Below are 18,040 nucleotides of genomic sequence, written 5' to 3' on the forward strand. Positions count from 1 at the left end.
GTACGCATACATGTATATAAATATATAAACAAACACATGCATACGCATACACAAGTGAACACACATCTATTTATATAGAGAGCGCGACAGATGAAAAAAGGAACAAACTAAATTATATGTCAATCAACGTTTCGTCTTCTGGTGACAAAATTTGAAAATAAAATACCAGTACAACATTTGAAAATGTATTTGTTGTGGAAACAACATTGTTCTTGTTTCTGAACGAAAAAGAGACGTTGAAATATTTGAAATTGTGAAAAGGATGACTTTGTTCTATTTCAAAACGAAAAAAGTCGTTGGAAATTTAAAAAAAAAAGTTATAGCGTTGTGAAGAGAATAAGATTATTATTTTTTTTTACAAGAAAGACGAAACGTCGATGGACATATAACTTGATTTGTTTCATTTTCACCTTTATCGTGTGTGTGTGTGTGTGTGTGTGTGTGTGTGTGTGTGTGTGTGTGTGTGTGTGTGAATTATGCATGGATGTTGTCTTAGTGGGTGTGTATATATGTACACATATTCAAATGTAAGGATAAATTTGTTATGATTGTTTAAACGTATTTTTGCAAGTGTGTATGAACGTGTGAATACGCCATTAAACTATATGATTGAGATGCGTAAATGTGTATATTATTTATTCATACTAGGCGGCCCTCAATATTTTATGTAGGAATTCAAAATGCTGTTTCAAACTGACCAACTGGTTAGGAACACCTCCCCCGCTTTCTATATTAGAGTTATTTTCTAAGAATACAGTTTCCAAGTAAAACTATACGTTTTGTTAAACATTTTCTTTGTAGTTGGAATTCATTCCTTACATATTATCATTCCTCGTAATATATAATCGCCAATAGTAAACAACTAACCCGACGGTTCGTTTACGCTCTGGCAGAGCGTATCTGTTAAACGAACGTCGCTCTGCCGTTCCTTCTCGTTTACACACCTGTTTTGTAAACTTTATTATTAGGAGGTTCGCCAACTGAACCCCCCCCCCCTCACACAAAAAAAAAAAACTTTAAAAATCGAAATACAAATATGGAAAAGAATTGCTCTAAATAAAATTCGAAATTATATTAAGTAAAAATCATTTTTAAAAAGGGTCGGCGTATGGACATGAGCAACAACAAAACTACTGAACTAATGATTATGAGTCATGGATGTTAGACACCTTGAGGAAGAAAGGGTTGTGTATATACATTTCTATCAAAAAGACCATATAAACATTTAAGAGAAAAACTTTTAAATAAAAAGAAAATATCTAAAATAAATTTAAATCAAAAGAAAAACAGAAAACATCTAAAAATTTAAAAACAAAACATCTGAAAATATAAAAACAAAACATCTAAAAATTTAAAAACAAAACATCTGAAAATATAAAAACAAAACATCTAAAAATTTAAAAACAAAACATCTAAAAATTTAAAAACAAAACATCTGAAAAAGAGAGAAAACATCAAAATAAAAAACTTCTAAATATTTTTCTAAACTTCTAAAAAAAAACACAATATCTTAAAAACAAAACATCTAAAAATTTAAAAACAAAACATCTAAAAATTTAAAAACAAAACATCTAAAAATTTAAAAACAAAACATCTAAAAATTTAAAAACAAAACATCTAAAAATATAAAAACAAAACATCTAAAAATTTAAAAACAAAACATCTAAAAATATAAAAACAAAACATCTAAAAATTTAAAAACAAAACATCTAAAAATTTAAAAACAAAACATCTGAAAAAGAGAGAAAACATCAAAATAAAAAAACTTCTAAATATTTTTCTAAACTTCTAAAAAAAATACAATATCTTAAAAACTAAAACATCTAAAAAAAAACGAACCTTGGCTAACTGTGACGCTATTTTCTTCTCCTGCAATGTATTCATTAATGCAGGTTCCTCTGATGAAATCGCTTTCGCATCATCCAGCCATTTCGCCACCGATGCAGAGCTCTCCACAAACAAACGTTCTTGCTGGCAGGTATTCTCTATTTCTAACTGCACCTCACCCAGATTATCGAGGAAAGACTGCCATCGATTTTGTAAGTCATGAACTTGCTGGCGGATGGTGTTCTGGCCATCAGTAGATGTATTAGGATAGAGTTTCTCTCCGGCTTCAATAGCTGCATTTAATAACCGAGAACCGTTTTCTTTACGGTGAGCAATCACCTGAATCAAAGGAGAAAAAATTCTGAATGAACCGAGGCACAACACTAAATTTACTCAAAAGGTGTTCATCTCACCTTACCCCACCTTCCCGGAGCCCTATCACACTCGACTCCTTTTTCACTTTCTTACTTAGTGCCACCAAATCGTCTTCAGACAGCCCATGGTAGCACCAGAACAAGAAGCTTTCTCACTGAGATGCACCAAATATTGATGTTATTATTTTCCCTTTAAAAACTCAATCATGTTCTGCAAATCCAAAAACAGCAATTTTTGTCTACAAATCAATCTAACTAAACATGACTAAATTTTTGAAGATATAAAGAACTTGAAGTATAAAAACATGTTAAAATAACTGAACTTGAAAAGGGTTGATATGCTGTAAAGCAAAACAACCAAACCAAACACCATGAATAAATATTAAAAATTGCCGGATTTGGCATTAAATAACAGTTGATCTCTTTAATCAACTTGGGACTGGTTCTTTAAAGTATATCAAACAATGACGTTTCTAAATTTTTGAGATGAGGATTGGTTATCCGTATTACTTGGATTCATTGGACTACTGTTCTCATTTTAACTATGATTTTCACGTTTCGGACGATGTAACCTCCGACCTTCTTTAGGTGTATCTTGTCAAACACCAGAATGTTTCTGCCAAACTTGGAAATTTGGTGGAATTTCGAACGGAACCGATCAAAAAATACAATTGCAAATTACTTAGGACCTCTATCCAGTCATGGCTGACGGAACAAGAGCATGCCACCTCCCATAAAGTAAATAAAGGGTTCCATTCGAAATTCCGTCCAAATTACCAAGTTTGACAGAAACATTCCTGAGTTCGACAAGATATACCTGAAGAAGGTTGGAGGTTACATTGCCCAAAACGTTGTGAAAAGAACTCTCAAGATGAGAACAGTAGTCTGATGAATTCAAATAATACGTATATCAAATTAAATATTCTTTCTCAAATTACATATTTTTATGTTTTTTTAATATTAATCGATTTATGTCAACTATTAAAACAAACTTTATAAAAATCACCATTAAGAGTTAGTACATCATGAATGTATGAATACTGGCCTGTGAAGGAAAGAGAATCATTCTCTCTCCCCACCATATCTTAGACATGAATACTGGCCTGTGAAGGAAAGAGAATCATTCTCTCTCCCCACCATATCTTAGACATGGAAATCTGCTGAATTTTTGAGAACCAACTTAGATCAATTAATGCAACAGACCAGTCTGAAAGTAGTTTAGTAAGAAATAGTAATGTTTAACATACTTACATTGACTTTTTGAAGAGTTTCGTTTAAGTTTTCCTTAAATTTCTTGCCGGCATATTTTTTGAGTTCTGTGGTGTTTTCTGTCAGCCAATCAGAACACAACTTGCGGCATTTAACAAAATCTTTGTGTTCTTGAATACACTTTTCCACCTTGGTTATTTGATCCTAAAAAAAAAAATTAAAAAAATACTATTTTATCAAAGTTGCTAAATCTATATAAAAATATGCCAAGGTATTTAATGTCTGTATGTACGTTATCACCTTTCACCCATCTAGAAAAAATGTGATTCAGTAAGTGATTAATCTGATGCCGCTAAAGTAAACTTTCAACTTTACTCATATACTCATACAGGGTGACCCCAAAAAAAACAAAAAACATAGACAGTATATCTAGAACATATGCTGTAGAACGAAGAAAAAAAGGCCAAAGACCCTAGTGTTTTGATGTGATATTTTGAATATAATAAACTAGTTATAACCAAATTTTCATTTCATTCGAACAAAACACTTAGAAACAGGGCCTAATTATAGTTGGGGCCCGTTTTTTTGGGTCGCCCTGTATTAAAGTGAATTGTTCAAAAATCAAATTATGTTGTCGCATCGATTAAAACAGTAAACATATTTCAAAAATGTAAAATTTAAAAAATCATCTATTGATTAACAAAACTGCAAAACATTTTCACTGGTAAGAATAAATTCCTTTCAGAAATACGTCTGTTTGCACCAAATTATATTTTCAGGTGTTATGGTACAACAATTCCGTCGATAACTTATTTTCATTTTAGTTTTCTAAAATTTACTTCACAAACCAGTCATTCCCTTCCACATTCAAGTTTTTATTATATTACATTCAACATTTTAATATATAATATTAATTATATTATATATATATATCTGTTATTCCTAATATTCATAAATGACCTCCCTGACAAAATTACCTGTGAGATGGGTATATATGCTGATGACACAACGCTCTATGACAGGAAAACAAATGAACACATATCTAAAGAAATGGCAGAAACACTAGAGGATGACCTCCAATCTGTAGTGGAATGGGGACATAAATGGATGGTCACATTCAATGCTGCCAAGACTAAGCTGGTTTCATTCAATAATTACAAGAAACCTTCTCTACCACCAATAGCAATGGCTAATGACTATCTGAAAGTACATCTTTTAAACTGCTCGGCTTAATGCTAACAGGAAACACGAGTTGGAACAATTACATTGAGAGTATTGCCAGGACCGCTGCGAAGAAGGTGGGTTCTACCATGCTAGAAAGATACTAACGCTCGAAAGTATCCTATACCTCTATAAGGCCACCATTCGCCCATGTATGGAGTATTGATGTCATATTTGGGCCGGTGCATCTGCCACTAGTCTCTCGCTCCTAGATAAGGTTGAAAAGAGTCGCCAATCTAATAGGTCCTGAACTGTCATCTAAACTTCAGCCTCTGTCCCATCGACGAAACGTTGCATCCCTCTGCCTGTTCTACAAGTACTTTAACGGTGAATGCTCTGATGAACTGCAAGCACTTGTGCCCCCTCGACGTAAATACCCGGCAAGTCGTTAAATCCCACTCCTACACAGAGATCCGTAGATGTAAGAGAGCCTTCTACTGCAGTAGTTTCTTCCCCAGGACAGCTAGACTTTGGAATTCCCTTCCGGGTCCATGCTTCCCCAACTGTACTAACATGCAGAAGTTCAAATGTAACATGAATTGACAGCTTGCTGCCCAACTCCCTACACAGTACCCCTGATGCCTATGTTCCTGATAGTAGCCCTCTACAACAAAGTGGCAATGTGCCTTGTTTGGAGTGAAAATGTAATAAAAAAATAACATCTGTTTAAATTTTTTTCAGTAATTTATTTGTAGTTACTATTTTATGTAACTCACATACGATGGTATATATTTCAATTATTTTTTGCGAGGGGTGATTAAAAAAAAATATTTCTCAATTATTTTCACGGAAAGGAAGGACTAATTTTTTCTTAAATTCTATTGACCCTGGCAGACACTGATTATTTTAAAATAAGTATTTTCATTAGTAAATTATACAGATTGATGTAGAAAACACTGTGAAATTTTCGCGGGTCACACTGGAATTTTTAAGTATCAGACCATGAGTAAATTTGAAGCCATGCTTAGCATGATGTCATTCAAATGTGTCAGGCCATTTCCAAAATTAACGCATTGTTAAAATTGGCCTTGTTTCAGAATAATATAAATATGTGTTCTTTCATACAACAGTGGCGATACTATTTGAGACAATATCTATAGAGGACGATGTAGGGAGTTGACCAGCAAGATGTCTGTTCATACATTTAAACTTCTGCAAGTTAGTACAATCGGGGAAGCAATAAACAGAGAGGGAATTCCGAAGTTTAGCAATCTGAGTAAAGAAAATATTAGAGTAGAAAGTTTTCCGGCATCTAAGGAGCTATTCAGTGAAGAGGTGGGATTTTGTTGCTTGTCAGATTAGTTGAGAGTATGTTAAAGAGACACCAGTGCTAGGAGTTCGTCATAGCATGTTATTGAGCAACGTTTAGATTATATACAGGAGAACTTACACACCGTCCAATTCTTCATCTTGTAGCTGGTCTGTCTGGCAGTTTGCAGCTTTGCATGAAGGGTCACGAATTTGAGTTTTTTTTTTTTTGGACAAAATGGAAGAAGCTTATCAAGATCGAACGATTGATACTTTTATCAAATCCGAAAAACTTGTAGATTATTGGAAGAAAATTGTGGCCAGGAATGGTTTCGATTTTTAAGAATATTTGTCTCTGAATAAATTTTGGTCTAAAAACAATTATAATTTTAACACTGTGCACAAACTTTTTTCTCAACTTAATATACACGCGTGCAGATACTAACCTTGATTGTCTTTATGTGAGTAGCATATCGTTCACACACTTGTGCAGCATACGACGCCGTACGAGAGTCTCCTGTTATTTTCGACAACTTCTCAGCTTTGTCTTTTAATGAATTGAAACCTCCATCCTGACTTAAAGAATCTTTAAGAAATGTCTGAAAATAAAAAAATTTAACATTCGACATTTTGATGATCGGAAGAAATGCATTTATGAATACAAAAGACCAAAATACGTTTAAAGCGTATACTTAAAAAGCAATGACTTGAACACAAATATTCCTTTAAATTCTTAAAAAAAAGAAAATCATATTTTGTATAAAGAATGTCTCCAAGAAGTAATAAAGGAAACGAAATAAGAAAAACTATAGGTTTTAGTCTATTAAAAAAAAGTTATAACTACTAAATTGATGGCTGAATATGGTTAAATTTGTGCTCACTTTTGCATCAAATAAACAAATATTAAACAGACACTATAATACTTTGTTCGTTGCACCTTATCATAACAAAGGTCATACAAAATTTTACCCAGATTGACTCAGTAGTTTCCAAGAAAAAGTGAACCGTAAATACTAATCCTAACTAATCCGTGTATCAAACGGATACCATAATACTTGGTTCGATGCACCTTATCATACCAAAGATCCATACAAGATTTCAGCAGAAAAAGTGAAACAGACAGATATAATACAGATAACAAGTCATGTTTACTACTACGTCTGTAGATTAATGATTTTTTTTCTGGGTTAAAACTTAATGAATCCCACATGTTTTCTATAAAAAGGGGTTTATCACAGACAATCAGGGCGGTACTATCAAACAGTTTAAATGCATCAACAGATACCCTCCTTACCAACTAGCTGGGGCCAACGACTATCAACTTATGGGAAACTTTAAAGGTTAGAGAAAAATGTGAAAAAATTCTGTGCAGGCCACAAATGGTTTCATGTTAATTTGGTTACTAAATGAAAGATCGTCTCCATCTAACGTCCATTTATTATTATGCATGTAAAATTGAGAAAATTATGCTTAGTTTTTAGATAAACACGATATCAGATAAAATTTGGTCGCCATTTTGTTTTGCTTTGGTTCGTTAAGGTAATGCTGACACATATGAAGCATGCTATTTCCAATTTTACATGCATAACACTAAATGGATTTTAAATAGAAATGATTCCTCAATTGTAAGCCAAATATAAGTTAAGATAACAAGTAAAACTACATAGGAACTTTATTACATTATCAAGTCAATAAGGGTCACAGAAAGAGGACTAAGAGAGAAACCTCTTAGAAAGAAGAAAAAAGAGGAAATCTATTATTTACTCCTCTTAACTGGGTAGAGCTGTTTTTATCCAGATAGGTTTGCGTTACCATTCAAAATTTATCATTTTTCAGCTTATTTTTTATTACTATATATATAAGATGTATTATACATAGATTTTCAGCATTTACTCAGTACATGAGTTAGATAGTAATTTTTTTTAATATATATATATATATATATAAACAACGCCTCTCCAAACAGTAGGAAAAACAATGTTATCAATAAGTTTAAATGCCCTTTGAGAGAGTCTAACTCCCATAATAATATTAAAGCTACTAGTTACATAGGTTTTATGACAACTACCTACCGTGCCGTCTCACCATGCATCCTCTAAATCCCAGCTCAATTTATCGACATTTACAAAATCATAACTATGCTCTTCTAATTAATGACACACAAATAATATATCGCAAGAAACGAAAGGAGCTCGGTGGATGGCGATGATCAGACGGGCTTTGGTGTTGTGGAAGGACGTGTTGGTGATGTTCTCAACATATGACGCACTGAAGTAGTCCATCGGATTCAGGTCCGTGGAGGAGGGGGGGGTGCAATGTATTTATCTAAGCTAGAAGGGACGCCCAGCATAGTCCAGTATTAAAATACGCTTAAATATGACACTTTAATTTATGTAAATTTCGTATATAGTATTATAGAGTCAATTTTCTATTCATTCTTATATATTATAAAGGTGTGATTAAAAAAAGATATATAGCCATATGACTTGGATGCATAGGCTTTAATCGAAACCGAAACTAAAACTTCTGAAGAAATATATATATATATATATATATATAACTTGAGCTCTTTCAGCTATAATTGAAACAGAAACCAAAACTTATATATATATATATATATATATATATATATATATATATATATATATATATATATATATGTGAACGTGTCTGTGTGTTTGTCTGTCAGTCTAATTTCCCTACGCAATAACTTTCTCAATTTTAAGTCTACAGACTCGAAATTTGATATACAGGGTACTGAGATTTGGGAAAATCTTTGTGATCAGTTTTCGGCCAGAAATTTGGCTGTTAAGGGGTCAAAGTTATATATATATATATAACTTGAGTTCTTTCAGCTATAATTGAAACAGAAACCAAAACTTATGAAGAATTCTTGGTAAAGTTATTTATTACAAGAAACGGAAGATCGTAACAATTAAACGACAGTCATTCGGAAGAAAAAAGATGTAAGCATGATACACAAAATAACACACACGTTATTATTTTAATATTTAGATATTAAGCTGGAACAAGAAAACTAAAGATGGCGGAAAATTTGTTGCGAATGTTATTTTTGCATAGTTTTCATTTTGAATAATCAGTTTTTAAAAGGAGTTAAGAATATCCGACATAAAAAAAAAAATTGGTGAGGAGATGCAGATTCCAAATCTGCAATTAGCTTGGCTCTCAGACCAACCGCTAAACTGTGATGCAGCGACATACAAGCAATCTTTTTTTTTTTTTTCATTTTTCTTAAACTTTTTCTTCTAGGGGATGGAACATCCAACCAGATGTCTGACATTTACCCCTATTTTAGTGAGTCCAACCAAGAGATCTTTTCAGGATTCTAGCCGTCCCTTTCAGTGCAATCGTTTGTATTTCACTTGCACTTGGTTCACCGGGTATGCTTGCTATGTACTTTTTAAAGTTCTTTTTCATAAGCCCAGTTGCTCCTATGATGACTGGTATAATTGAAACGTCTTTTTACTGTATATATTAGATTATCACAGATAAAATGAAACTATCGGCATTAACATAATCAACAAAGGTTTAGTAATTAAAAAAAAAAAATCAGTGATGCTATTCAATTACTTCAAACTGGTTTTCAAAAGAAAAAAAGAAAAGAAAACTGTCAGGATATTTACAAAAAAAAAAAAACCTAAAAAAACTTGCAGAACCAGTTTTGTTCACTGTGTATTAAATATTAGATGTATCCATGCAGCTGTATAAGAGGCTTTGTCTGTCAGTCGCACTTAAAGTTTGAAAAAACAGTTTTTGGTGATTGTTCAGTTAATGGGAAAAAAAGTGATAAAAACTTTACAACAAATAACTCTTACCAAAGGCAAGAAAATTTAATCTTTTATTAAGCCGCATAACTTTTCAGTCATGGAAATGTTTTTGATTTTATGTCACAACTTCTAAAAACAATATGTCGACCACGTAAGATAGAATAATTTGGTATAGTGAAAATTATTTTGAAATAAAGAACTTTAGAACAGTTTCAGTAAATTAAACGTATACAGATTGGCCAACAAATGACAGTTTTTAGTTGTAAATTTGTTTAATTTTTGATTTTTCGATTGTTAAACAAACGACATCGAATCTTCACATCAAGTAAAGAATGGCAGCCATCTTGAATCTATCTGAACTTAGTCTTGAAACATCAAGGCTATAGGAGGAAAATAGTCAGCAGAAAGATAGTTCTACAAACCTGCAGTTATTGGAAATAAAACAAGTTTCTAAAAACTGGAATAGAAAACTATAATTTTTTTATGTTTATGAATTTTTGAGATGAGACTTGATAAATCTTTATTATTTAAATTACTGTTCTCGCCTTCAGCGTTATTGTTATAGTACAATATATACTTCAAGTTGGAGGTTACATCGGCTAAAACGTAGTGAGCATAACACATTCAAGATGAGAACAATAATTCAAATAATCCAATCATTTTTAACGCAAATAGGTCACAAGTTGCTTTTGACTGATTTCTCAATAGAATTTCATGTAAAAAAAATTTTTTTTTTTCAAATTTATAAAAAATGTTTACTTCTGCTCTCCATGACTGGAGGACATTCAAAATCTGGTTTCAAAATTAAGGGAATTGTAAGAAATCTAAGATTGGAACAGATACCTTGATTAGACAAATATAAACCCAATAAAATCTCTGAAAACAAATTCTTACAATGAACACAAAGAAATGTAAATTGCTGTCATATACTAAACTACAAGAGCAGCCGTTCCAGGATGAGTTCAATCAATTCCTCGAACCATTTTTCTTCTACTTTTACGTCTGTTTAGGATGATTAAAATCAATACGTAATATTAAATCTTATTTCAAGAACCCGTATTCTAGTTTCAAGCAAATTCATCAGATGGTTTGGATTCTAGAAAATGTCTAAGTTATTTCTCAAGGCACGTACATGTGTAGCAGCACCATTATTATTTTCATTTTGAATTCAATTTGATCAAATAAAATCATGTTACTAAAAACAATATTAAAGACTTTCGAGCAGCAGCAGATATGGACGGTTAGTTATATCTAAAAGTTAGCAATTTCAAATGAGGGAAAATATGAATAAAAAATAAATAAGATTTTTTTTTAAAAATAGAGAATTATAATATATGAAGCTACTTGAACGAAACAAAAAAAAAAACCCGGTCCCGTTGAGTTGGCCATTGAACTCTGGTTAGATTATTCAGCATTCTCTTACCTTAAGGAATTCTAAATGTTTCGCTTTGGCAGACAAGTCAGGTTTTAAGGAAGAACTTTCTCTCAATTTAGTTTCTGCAGTTTTTAACCACTGAGATAAGATTCCATATTCCTGATCGTATTCTTGCCACAGAGCAACAGTCTTATCGAGATCTTTTCTGGAAAAAAAAAAAAAAAAAATGGAGACTCAAATAAGATTCTTTCTTTTCCAGAATGTAAGAAATGGTAAATAATTTTGATAAATCAAAACGAATTGAATTTTTTTTATTATTTGAAATCTTAAAAAAAATTATTATTTAAATGATTAAACCTGTTTTTGTTTTTTTTTAATACATTTTTTTATGGGATATTCTTTGCTGAATTTAACTCCTTATTTATGAAACGAAGAAAATTTATTTTCAAAAAGTTATTTCATTTTTATACTTTCTAATATACTAGACTGGGTGCCCGGCGTTGCCCGGATGTTTGGAGGTGTGAGTTGAGAAAAAAAAAGTTATAGTAAGCAGGCAGGCTCGAACCCGTATTGCGAAGGAGGAAAAGAATGTGACCCCCCCCCCCAAATAAAAACTGACGTCTTTGCTTTTGCACCGATCGCTAAACCAAAAGTGATGTAGATTTAAATTAAGGCTAGACAATCGAAGAGGTGATGATTTCGAAAATATTGGCGAAAAAAGCGACCCCTCTCCTCGCTGTAGAAAAGTGCTCAGTTGAGGGTGAAGGAATTAATACATACATACATTTAAACAGACAGGTGAGATTTATATTATAGATGTCACTTTTATGGGCCTAACTGATAAATGACCCAATTAATCTGAGAATTGAAGGAAAATTTCCATGGTGTCTTTAGATTTTGTAAAATTGCCACCTAAATTTAAGCTTATTTGAATATTCTCTTTACATATCGATTTCTACACACACACACACACACACACACACACACACACACACACACACACACACACTATTAAACATAAAAAAAAACAGTACATCTTACATTCAAAAGCAATAAAATTGTACATAAAATTTGACGGGGTATCATAGCTCAGCTTGCTGCTATAGTTTCAAATGATCTGAAATAAAAGCAAGAGGAGACTTGATTCCAAATATTTATCATATGTTATATCTCCCCTCTTTTGAAAATAGGGTATGATTATGAATATCTCTAGTAACAAATAATCCTTATACACTGAAATATACTCCGTGTATGAAAATCAAAGAGGGGAGATAGAACATATGAGAAACATTTGGAATCAAGTCTACCCCTTGTTGTTATTTCAGATCATTTGAAACCATAGCAGCAAGTTTTAGTTTCCCCTCCATCAAGGACAGAGGTTTTAGGTAAATATCAGATATTTTGTAATTCATATGCAAAACTACGAAAACAAAAGACTGATTGAAACAGTTTATGGCTGTAAAAAAGTGCCAAAAATAGGCTCTGGATGATGGATGATCCCGTTAATGTGCGACCTTAATGGCAAATATCACATAGCCCACTACATGATTCAGGTCATTAGCTTTCCAATGAGCCTTCATTTGTTAAATTCTGATCAATGATCGCTGAGAGTTGGAACTTATACAATTGCCAAAATAGGTGGTGAATATATATATATATATATATATATATATATATATATATATATATAGCCAAATTGAATATGGAAATGTTCATATCTTTAGTTCTATGAGACGAAACAACATGAAAATTAGCAAGCCTATTGAAGATTATAATACTACTAGACCACCCGTGACCCGTTGGGTCAGTACGTTATATTAGCTATGGAATTCATGTATGAGCGTGACACTTGTGGCATAAAGAAAATAGTTTTTTTTTACATAACAGAAGCATTTCTATGAAAGTATATTAAAATGAAAAAAGAATATAGATAGATTTCTATGAGTCGTTCTGTGTATTATAATTGTTATTTTTTTTTAAATTACAGTTACTGAATTATAAGTGGTTGGTCATACTTATCGGTAAATATGCACTGAACAGGTATCATAATCCTTATTATAGTTAAATTCAAATTTTGATATATCATCTTTTAAATGAAATTGTTAGTTGAATGTACAGAATAATAAAAAAAACACTCTCCACATGTTAATAATGGCTTTTTAAATAGAAAATGAAAATAAAATGTAACTTTTTTCATTTAATTTAAGCAAACATTCAGTACCCATTGTGTAAAGGAAAACACTATTTAATGTAATAGAAATGTGTGCATTTACCGATTCAGCTTTCCGTTTGGAAATGTAAGCAGACGACTTTAAAAAACATGGGAAGAAGAAAAAGAAATTTTTTTGTAATAACGCCCTCTAGTAAAAAGGTCTGCATTAGTTAAGGGGGATAACTCTATCCAGTTTTACATCACTCTCTTTTTCTCTCTCTCACACATACACGTAACTATTTCTCGCGTACGTAACGAAAACAGAGGGAGTAGGAGTGTTGAAATCTATTAGAGGGAAAGTGAGAGGTGTTTTCTTTCCATAAATTGTATAGGGTAATATTTCATATTATTAATAGATTCATAGATAAATAGATTTTATAATATATATTATAATTATCTATGAATCTATGTATTATTTGTATATATAAATAACTATTTGATCAAATTAAATTAAATTGTTTGTATTAAAAGCGATATAAAAATTCCGGAATTGGAATAACGGATTGAAGACGTTGCTATTTACGCATGCGCAACCGGATGTTGAAAACCGGAAATCTGATTGCAAACATACAAGATCCATAGACTTTTAGTATTATATAGATTCTATGGTCAAAATTTTATGGCAATTAGTAAAAAAGAACCTCTATTTTCAAATCAATAAAATATGCCCAAATTTGCCTACATTTGTATATATAGTGTCCTGGCAGGCCAGCTTCAGTTTTACAGCTTTGGTTGTCTCCCCTGTGGCTTTGCCAGACCACTAATATATAAATCCAAATATATTTCATCAAATAATAACGACATTTGGCAAACATTTCCTTTTCCAGTTAACTTTTTTTTGTATCAAATTTGACAAAAAATATATTTTTGGGATCCTCATCAATTAAACAACGAATTTCCAGATTACAAAAAAAAAAATGTTGAACAAGTAACTTTTTCCAAATATTAATTGAGATGGCATTAACAGTCAATTGGGTTATCTCCCCTTTGCAGATTGGCTAAAACTAGATGGCTCTGGCTGGCAGTCAATTTGCATAGATGATAATATTTTCAATGTAAAAACTGTATTTTTTTTTACTAAAGAATGTAATTGATGAAACAAGCTGAAGGATTGGCACAATATTTAGTAGTGGTTCCAATTCTCCATGTAAGCTTAAAATAAAGTGTTGAGAAGACTCTAGAAAGCAAGTTTTTGCGGAAAAAGATCAACTCATTGTTTCGTTGTACTTGTAATCATTAGAAATGCAGTCGGTTGAAACATGATAACCAGTTTGTATGCAAAGAGTGCAAGACATCAGAGACGGATGAGATGTATATAAGTATATTTGAATCGCGAAACAATTGAGGTTGTCCAGAAATATTGGAATACAGGAGGAAACTGGTGTTGATATGATTGCAAGAGGCAGAAGGAACATTACAAAATAAGGACCAACCTTGTTGTCATCAACAGAAAATAACATCTAGAAAAGACCTTAAAAGTGAATGGAGTCAGTTTGAAGTACTTTTATCATTACAAACCAGCAAAGTGTTACCACCGCCGTCAACCAAGGGAAGAATCTATCAGGCATATCAATGCAGCGTGGCAACAATACTTCATCTTAGGATTTACTTGACTCTTATGCAGACAGATTGTACAGAATAGGATACTTCATTGGTTTTATCTCATTGAAGGAAAGGATAAGAGGACTTGGGTTAGTAGATGTAGAACAGTTGAGTTAGCAAGGTCAGTTAGCAGCAAAAGGCAAAAAAAAAAAAAATCTGGGGAGAAGTGATAAAAATTTGCGAGAAATAGGGATAATGAAAGAGATAGGTTGGTTTGAAAGTCAATTTCTAAAAGTTGTCCAACACATGCCAGCATGTAAAACAGACGTTAAACTGATGATGGTGGTGGTGATGATGATGATTCTCCAAATAATGTGTTTGAATGAGATGCGACTTGTGTAAACACTTTTACAATCTTGTCAATAACATAATCAGCAACAAACCCTGGACATGTAAGAGCGACGATGGAGAACTGCAAAATGTACTGATCATCTCAACATGGAGATGAGAGTGATTGGTCTTGCTATACAAAACTTCTTCATGTATATATTCTGTATATAAAAATGACATATCAAATCAGGAACCAAAGTTAATAGATTTGCTCCCTTAAACACCCCCCACCCCATTATTCTAGAGAGCGCCAAGAGCTTGCTGCATGTATGCCCAACTAGCAGGAGATCTACTGAAACTTTTTGATATTCCTAAATACTTTTTTTAAATTTGGCAGTTGAAATTATTTTTAAATCATATGATAACAAAGTAAAGGTTTATATAAAATCTAATAATCATATTTTGTCAAATGTTCAATTAAGTATTTATTGAATTCTTTTCTAGCGCTATACTAACCAAAAGATTTTTCTTTTTCCAAACAAAAATATTGGTAAATATTACGTCCAAAATGAAATGCAACCTAAAACGTTTAGAAAAAGCATTTGACCATCCAAAAATGCTTAATTGATGGTAATCGATTTTTTTGTGTCATTTGTTTTTCGAGCATCTTGTGTTCATTGATATTTTCTCTGAGATCCAAAGTGGAATTCAGGAATGATTAACCACATTGTTATTTTATTTATGCACTTTTGAATCCAGGAAATCATTTTTCATTTCTAGTAATAAGACATTTTTTTGTGCAACACATAATAGCTGGTCTATAGCAAATTATATACATATATATGTGTGTGTGTGTGTGTGTATGTGTGTGTGTGTGTGTGGAATGAGTTATCTTATATATATACATATATATGTGTGTGTGTGTGTAGAATGAGTTATCTTATATATATACATATATATGTGTGTGTGTGTGTGTGTGGAATGAGTTATATATATACATATATATGTGTGTGTGTGTGTGTGTGTGTGTGTGCGTGTGTGTGTGTGTGTAGAATGAGTTATCTTTTATATATATATATATATATATATATATATATATATATATATATATATATATATAACAATAACTTAGTGATTAGATGGAGGGAGGCATTTCATATGTTCACAAAAAAAAAATTGTCAAAAACTTACTGTGTTTCTTTCATTTTCTGGATGGTCGAATTCCATAATTTGGTAGACTTTTTACGGCTATTCTTCAGTTCTTCCTGTTTTTCTTGAGACAGCACTGGGGCGATTTTCTCCATTTTATTAATGGTGGCTTTTCTTTTTTCCTCATCTTCAGAAACAGTGGCCAATATGTCCTACAATAATTAAAAATGTCTCAACAATAAATTAGTTGCTCAAGAACAGAAGACGTGCACAAAAAACGCAAGTAGTAAAAATACTCGTAAACTTGTTTTTGAGAGTTTCAAAGTGTTCGATGGAACTCTAGTGCTAAAGCTGACATATTCATGTAGAACAACTTGTACTCACTCTTGTGGCATAATACGGAGCCCCAACTCCTCACATTTGGGGGATTTATACCCAACTTTCCTTGTACTCTAATGGAGACGAGTGTATTTTAACATGTGCATTTATAAACATGATGACTTCAGAGCTTGTCATAAATCAAGTTTTTATCCAACTGGTGTTTGACATGTTTATATAAAGTCCAGGGGAGGGGGGGACAAACTGTGTCTAAAGGTCAAAGGTAATAAACTAATGAACGTGTCACCTAAGACTTGTTAATTAATAATATCTCGGTCTCTTCGTTTTTAATATGCACCTTGTCCGTCCAGTTTTATCACGTTTAGACCTGGTGAGCTAGTTGGTGTACTCAGGACGCAACAGCAATTCCAGAAATGTCACCACGACACAAGCAAACAAAGATACTCTCCGGAAAATGGTCATAATCTATCCTTGTGTGGCAACAGGTAAATAGGGATTTACATTAGAAAAGTCAGTGAATTTTTCTTGTTCGACATTTAAAACAAATAACAAAACTGAACAAAAATTTTTAAAAAGCATAAGGCAAGCTGAATCAACAAATAATTTATTTTGCAGCAAATACAATTAAAATGTCCACGTTTTAGCGAAAATGTGCTGCAATTAAATTTATTACTTGGTCGAGATAAGCATAGTCTTCTTCAGACGAAACTTGGCAAATTATAGTTCTAGAGATTTGTAGCATTACCTGTCTTTATCAACACAATTACAGACTCTCACCAGAGGGCGTTTTCAAGCACAAGTTATCTTACCTTTGAAATCTATCAGTGGCGGTACTATTGAGCATTATGAAAATCATCGCAGAAGCAAATTCACTGTCTTACTTCCATCATTGGCCTCAACAAAACACATCACAGACTCTCTCGCTCTTTTCCATGCAGAACCTGATTCAGACAACATTGTCTATCTTCCTGTGATATAAAGACACTTGCAACAATGTGCACACCGACACTCTACTTGCTATGTAGGATTTCTCATCTCTATTTACATATGCAGCATTCTATTCAGACTTTGTTAAACACGTGGATACAGCCAACTATCAATAACATTGTGCCAACATACAAACATTTGAATGTAATGTGAACAAATATCTTGCGACACAAGCTATCTAACAGATATAAACATAGCTCATGTCAATATAAAAAAAAGCTTAATTTTCGCAGTTTTCACTATAGTAGTCGATGTTTCTGGCTGCTTTGAAAAATGTTTTGGGGTCAAATGGTGATATTTATTCAGAAATCAAAAAAATCTCATCTTGTTTTTTGCATTTCGGAATTTTTGTCATATATTTGGCTGACAGAATGCGAACAATCTACCATAGATAAAATTAGTTTCAGTTTGAAATTTTATATAGATTTCAAGTTTGACA

The 18,040-nt window shown here is 32.2% G+C and overlaps 1 protein-coding gene across 1 annotated transcript in view; it reads right to left on the minus strand.

Annotated features, from left to right (window-relative positions):
* Positions 1-16,500, minus strand: part of LOC145294141 (muscle-specific protein 300 kDa-like) — a 127,303-nt gene extending 110,803 nt beyond the window's left edge. The window contains exons 1-5 of the mRNA XM_080141246.1: positions 16,318-16,500; positions 11,091-11,247; positions 6,326-6,478; positions 3,453-3,614; positions 1,840-2,166 (exon numbers count right to left, since the gene is read on the minus strand). Of these exons, the coding sequence (XP_079997372.1) occupies positions 1,840-2,166; positions 3,453-3,614; positions 6,326-6,478; positions 11,091-11,247; positions 16,318-16,430 (912 nt within the window). The 5' untranslated portion in view covers positions 16,431-16,500. The remainder of the gene's footprint in view (positions 1-1,839; positions 2,167-3,452; positions 3,615-6,325; positions 6,479-11,090; positions 11,248-16,317) is intronic.
* Between the last annotated feature and the right edge of the window lie 1,540 nt (positions 16,501-18,040).

This window comes from Euprymna scolopes, chromosome 15 (assembly GCF_053919585.1).
Source record: "Euprymna scolopes isolate OS-2025 chromosome 15, ASM5391958v1, whole genome shotgun sequence".
Taxonomy (NCBI): domain Eukaryota; kingdom Metazoa; phylum Mollusca; class Cephalopoda; order Sepiida; family Sepiolidae; genus Euprymna; species Euprymna scolopes.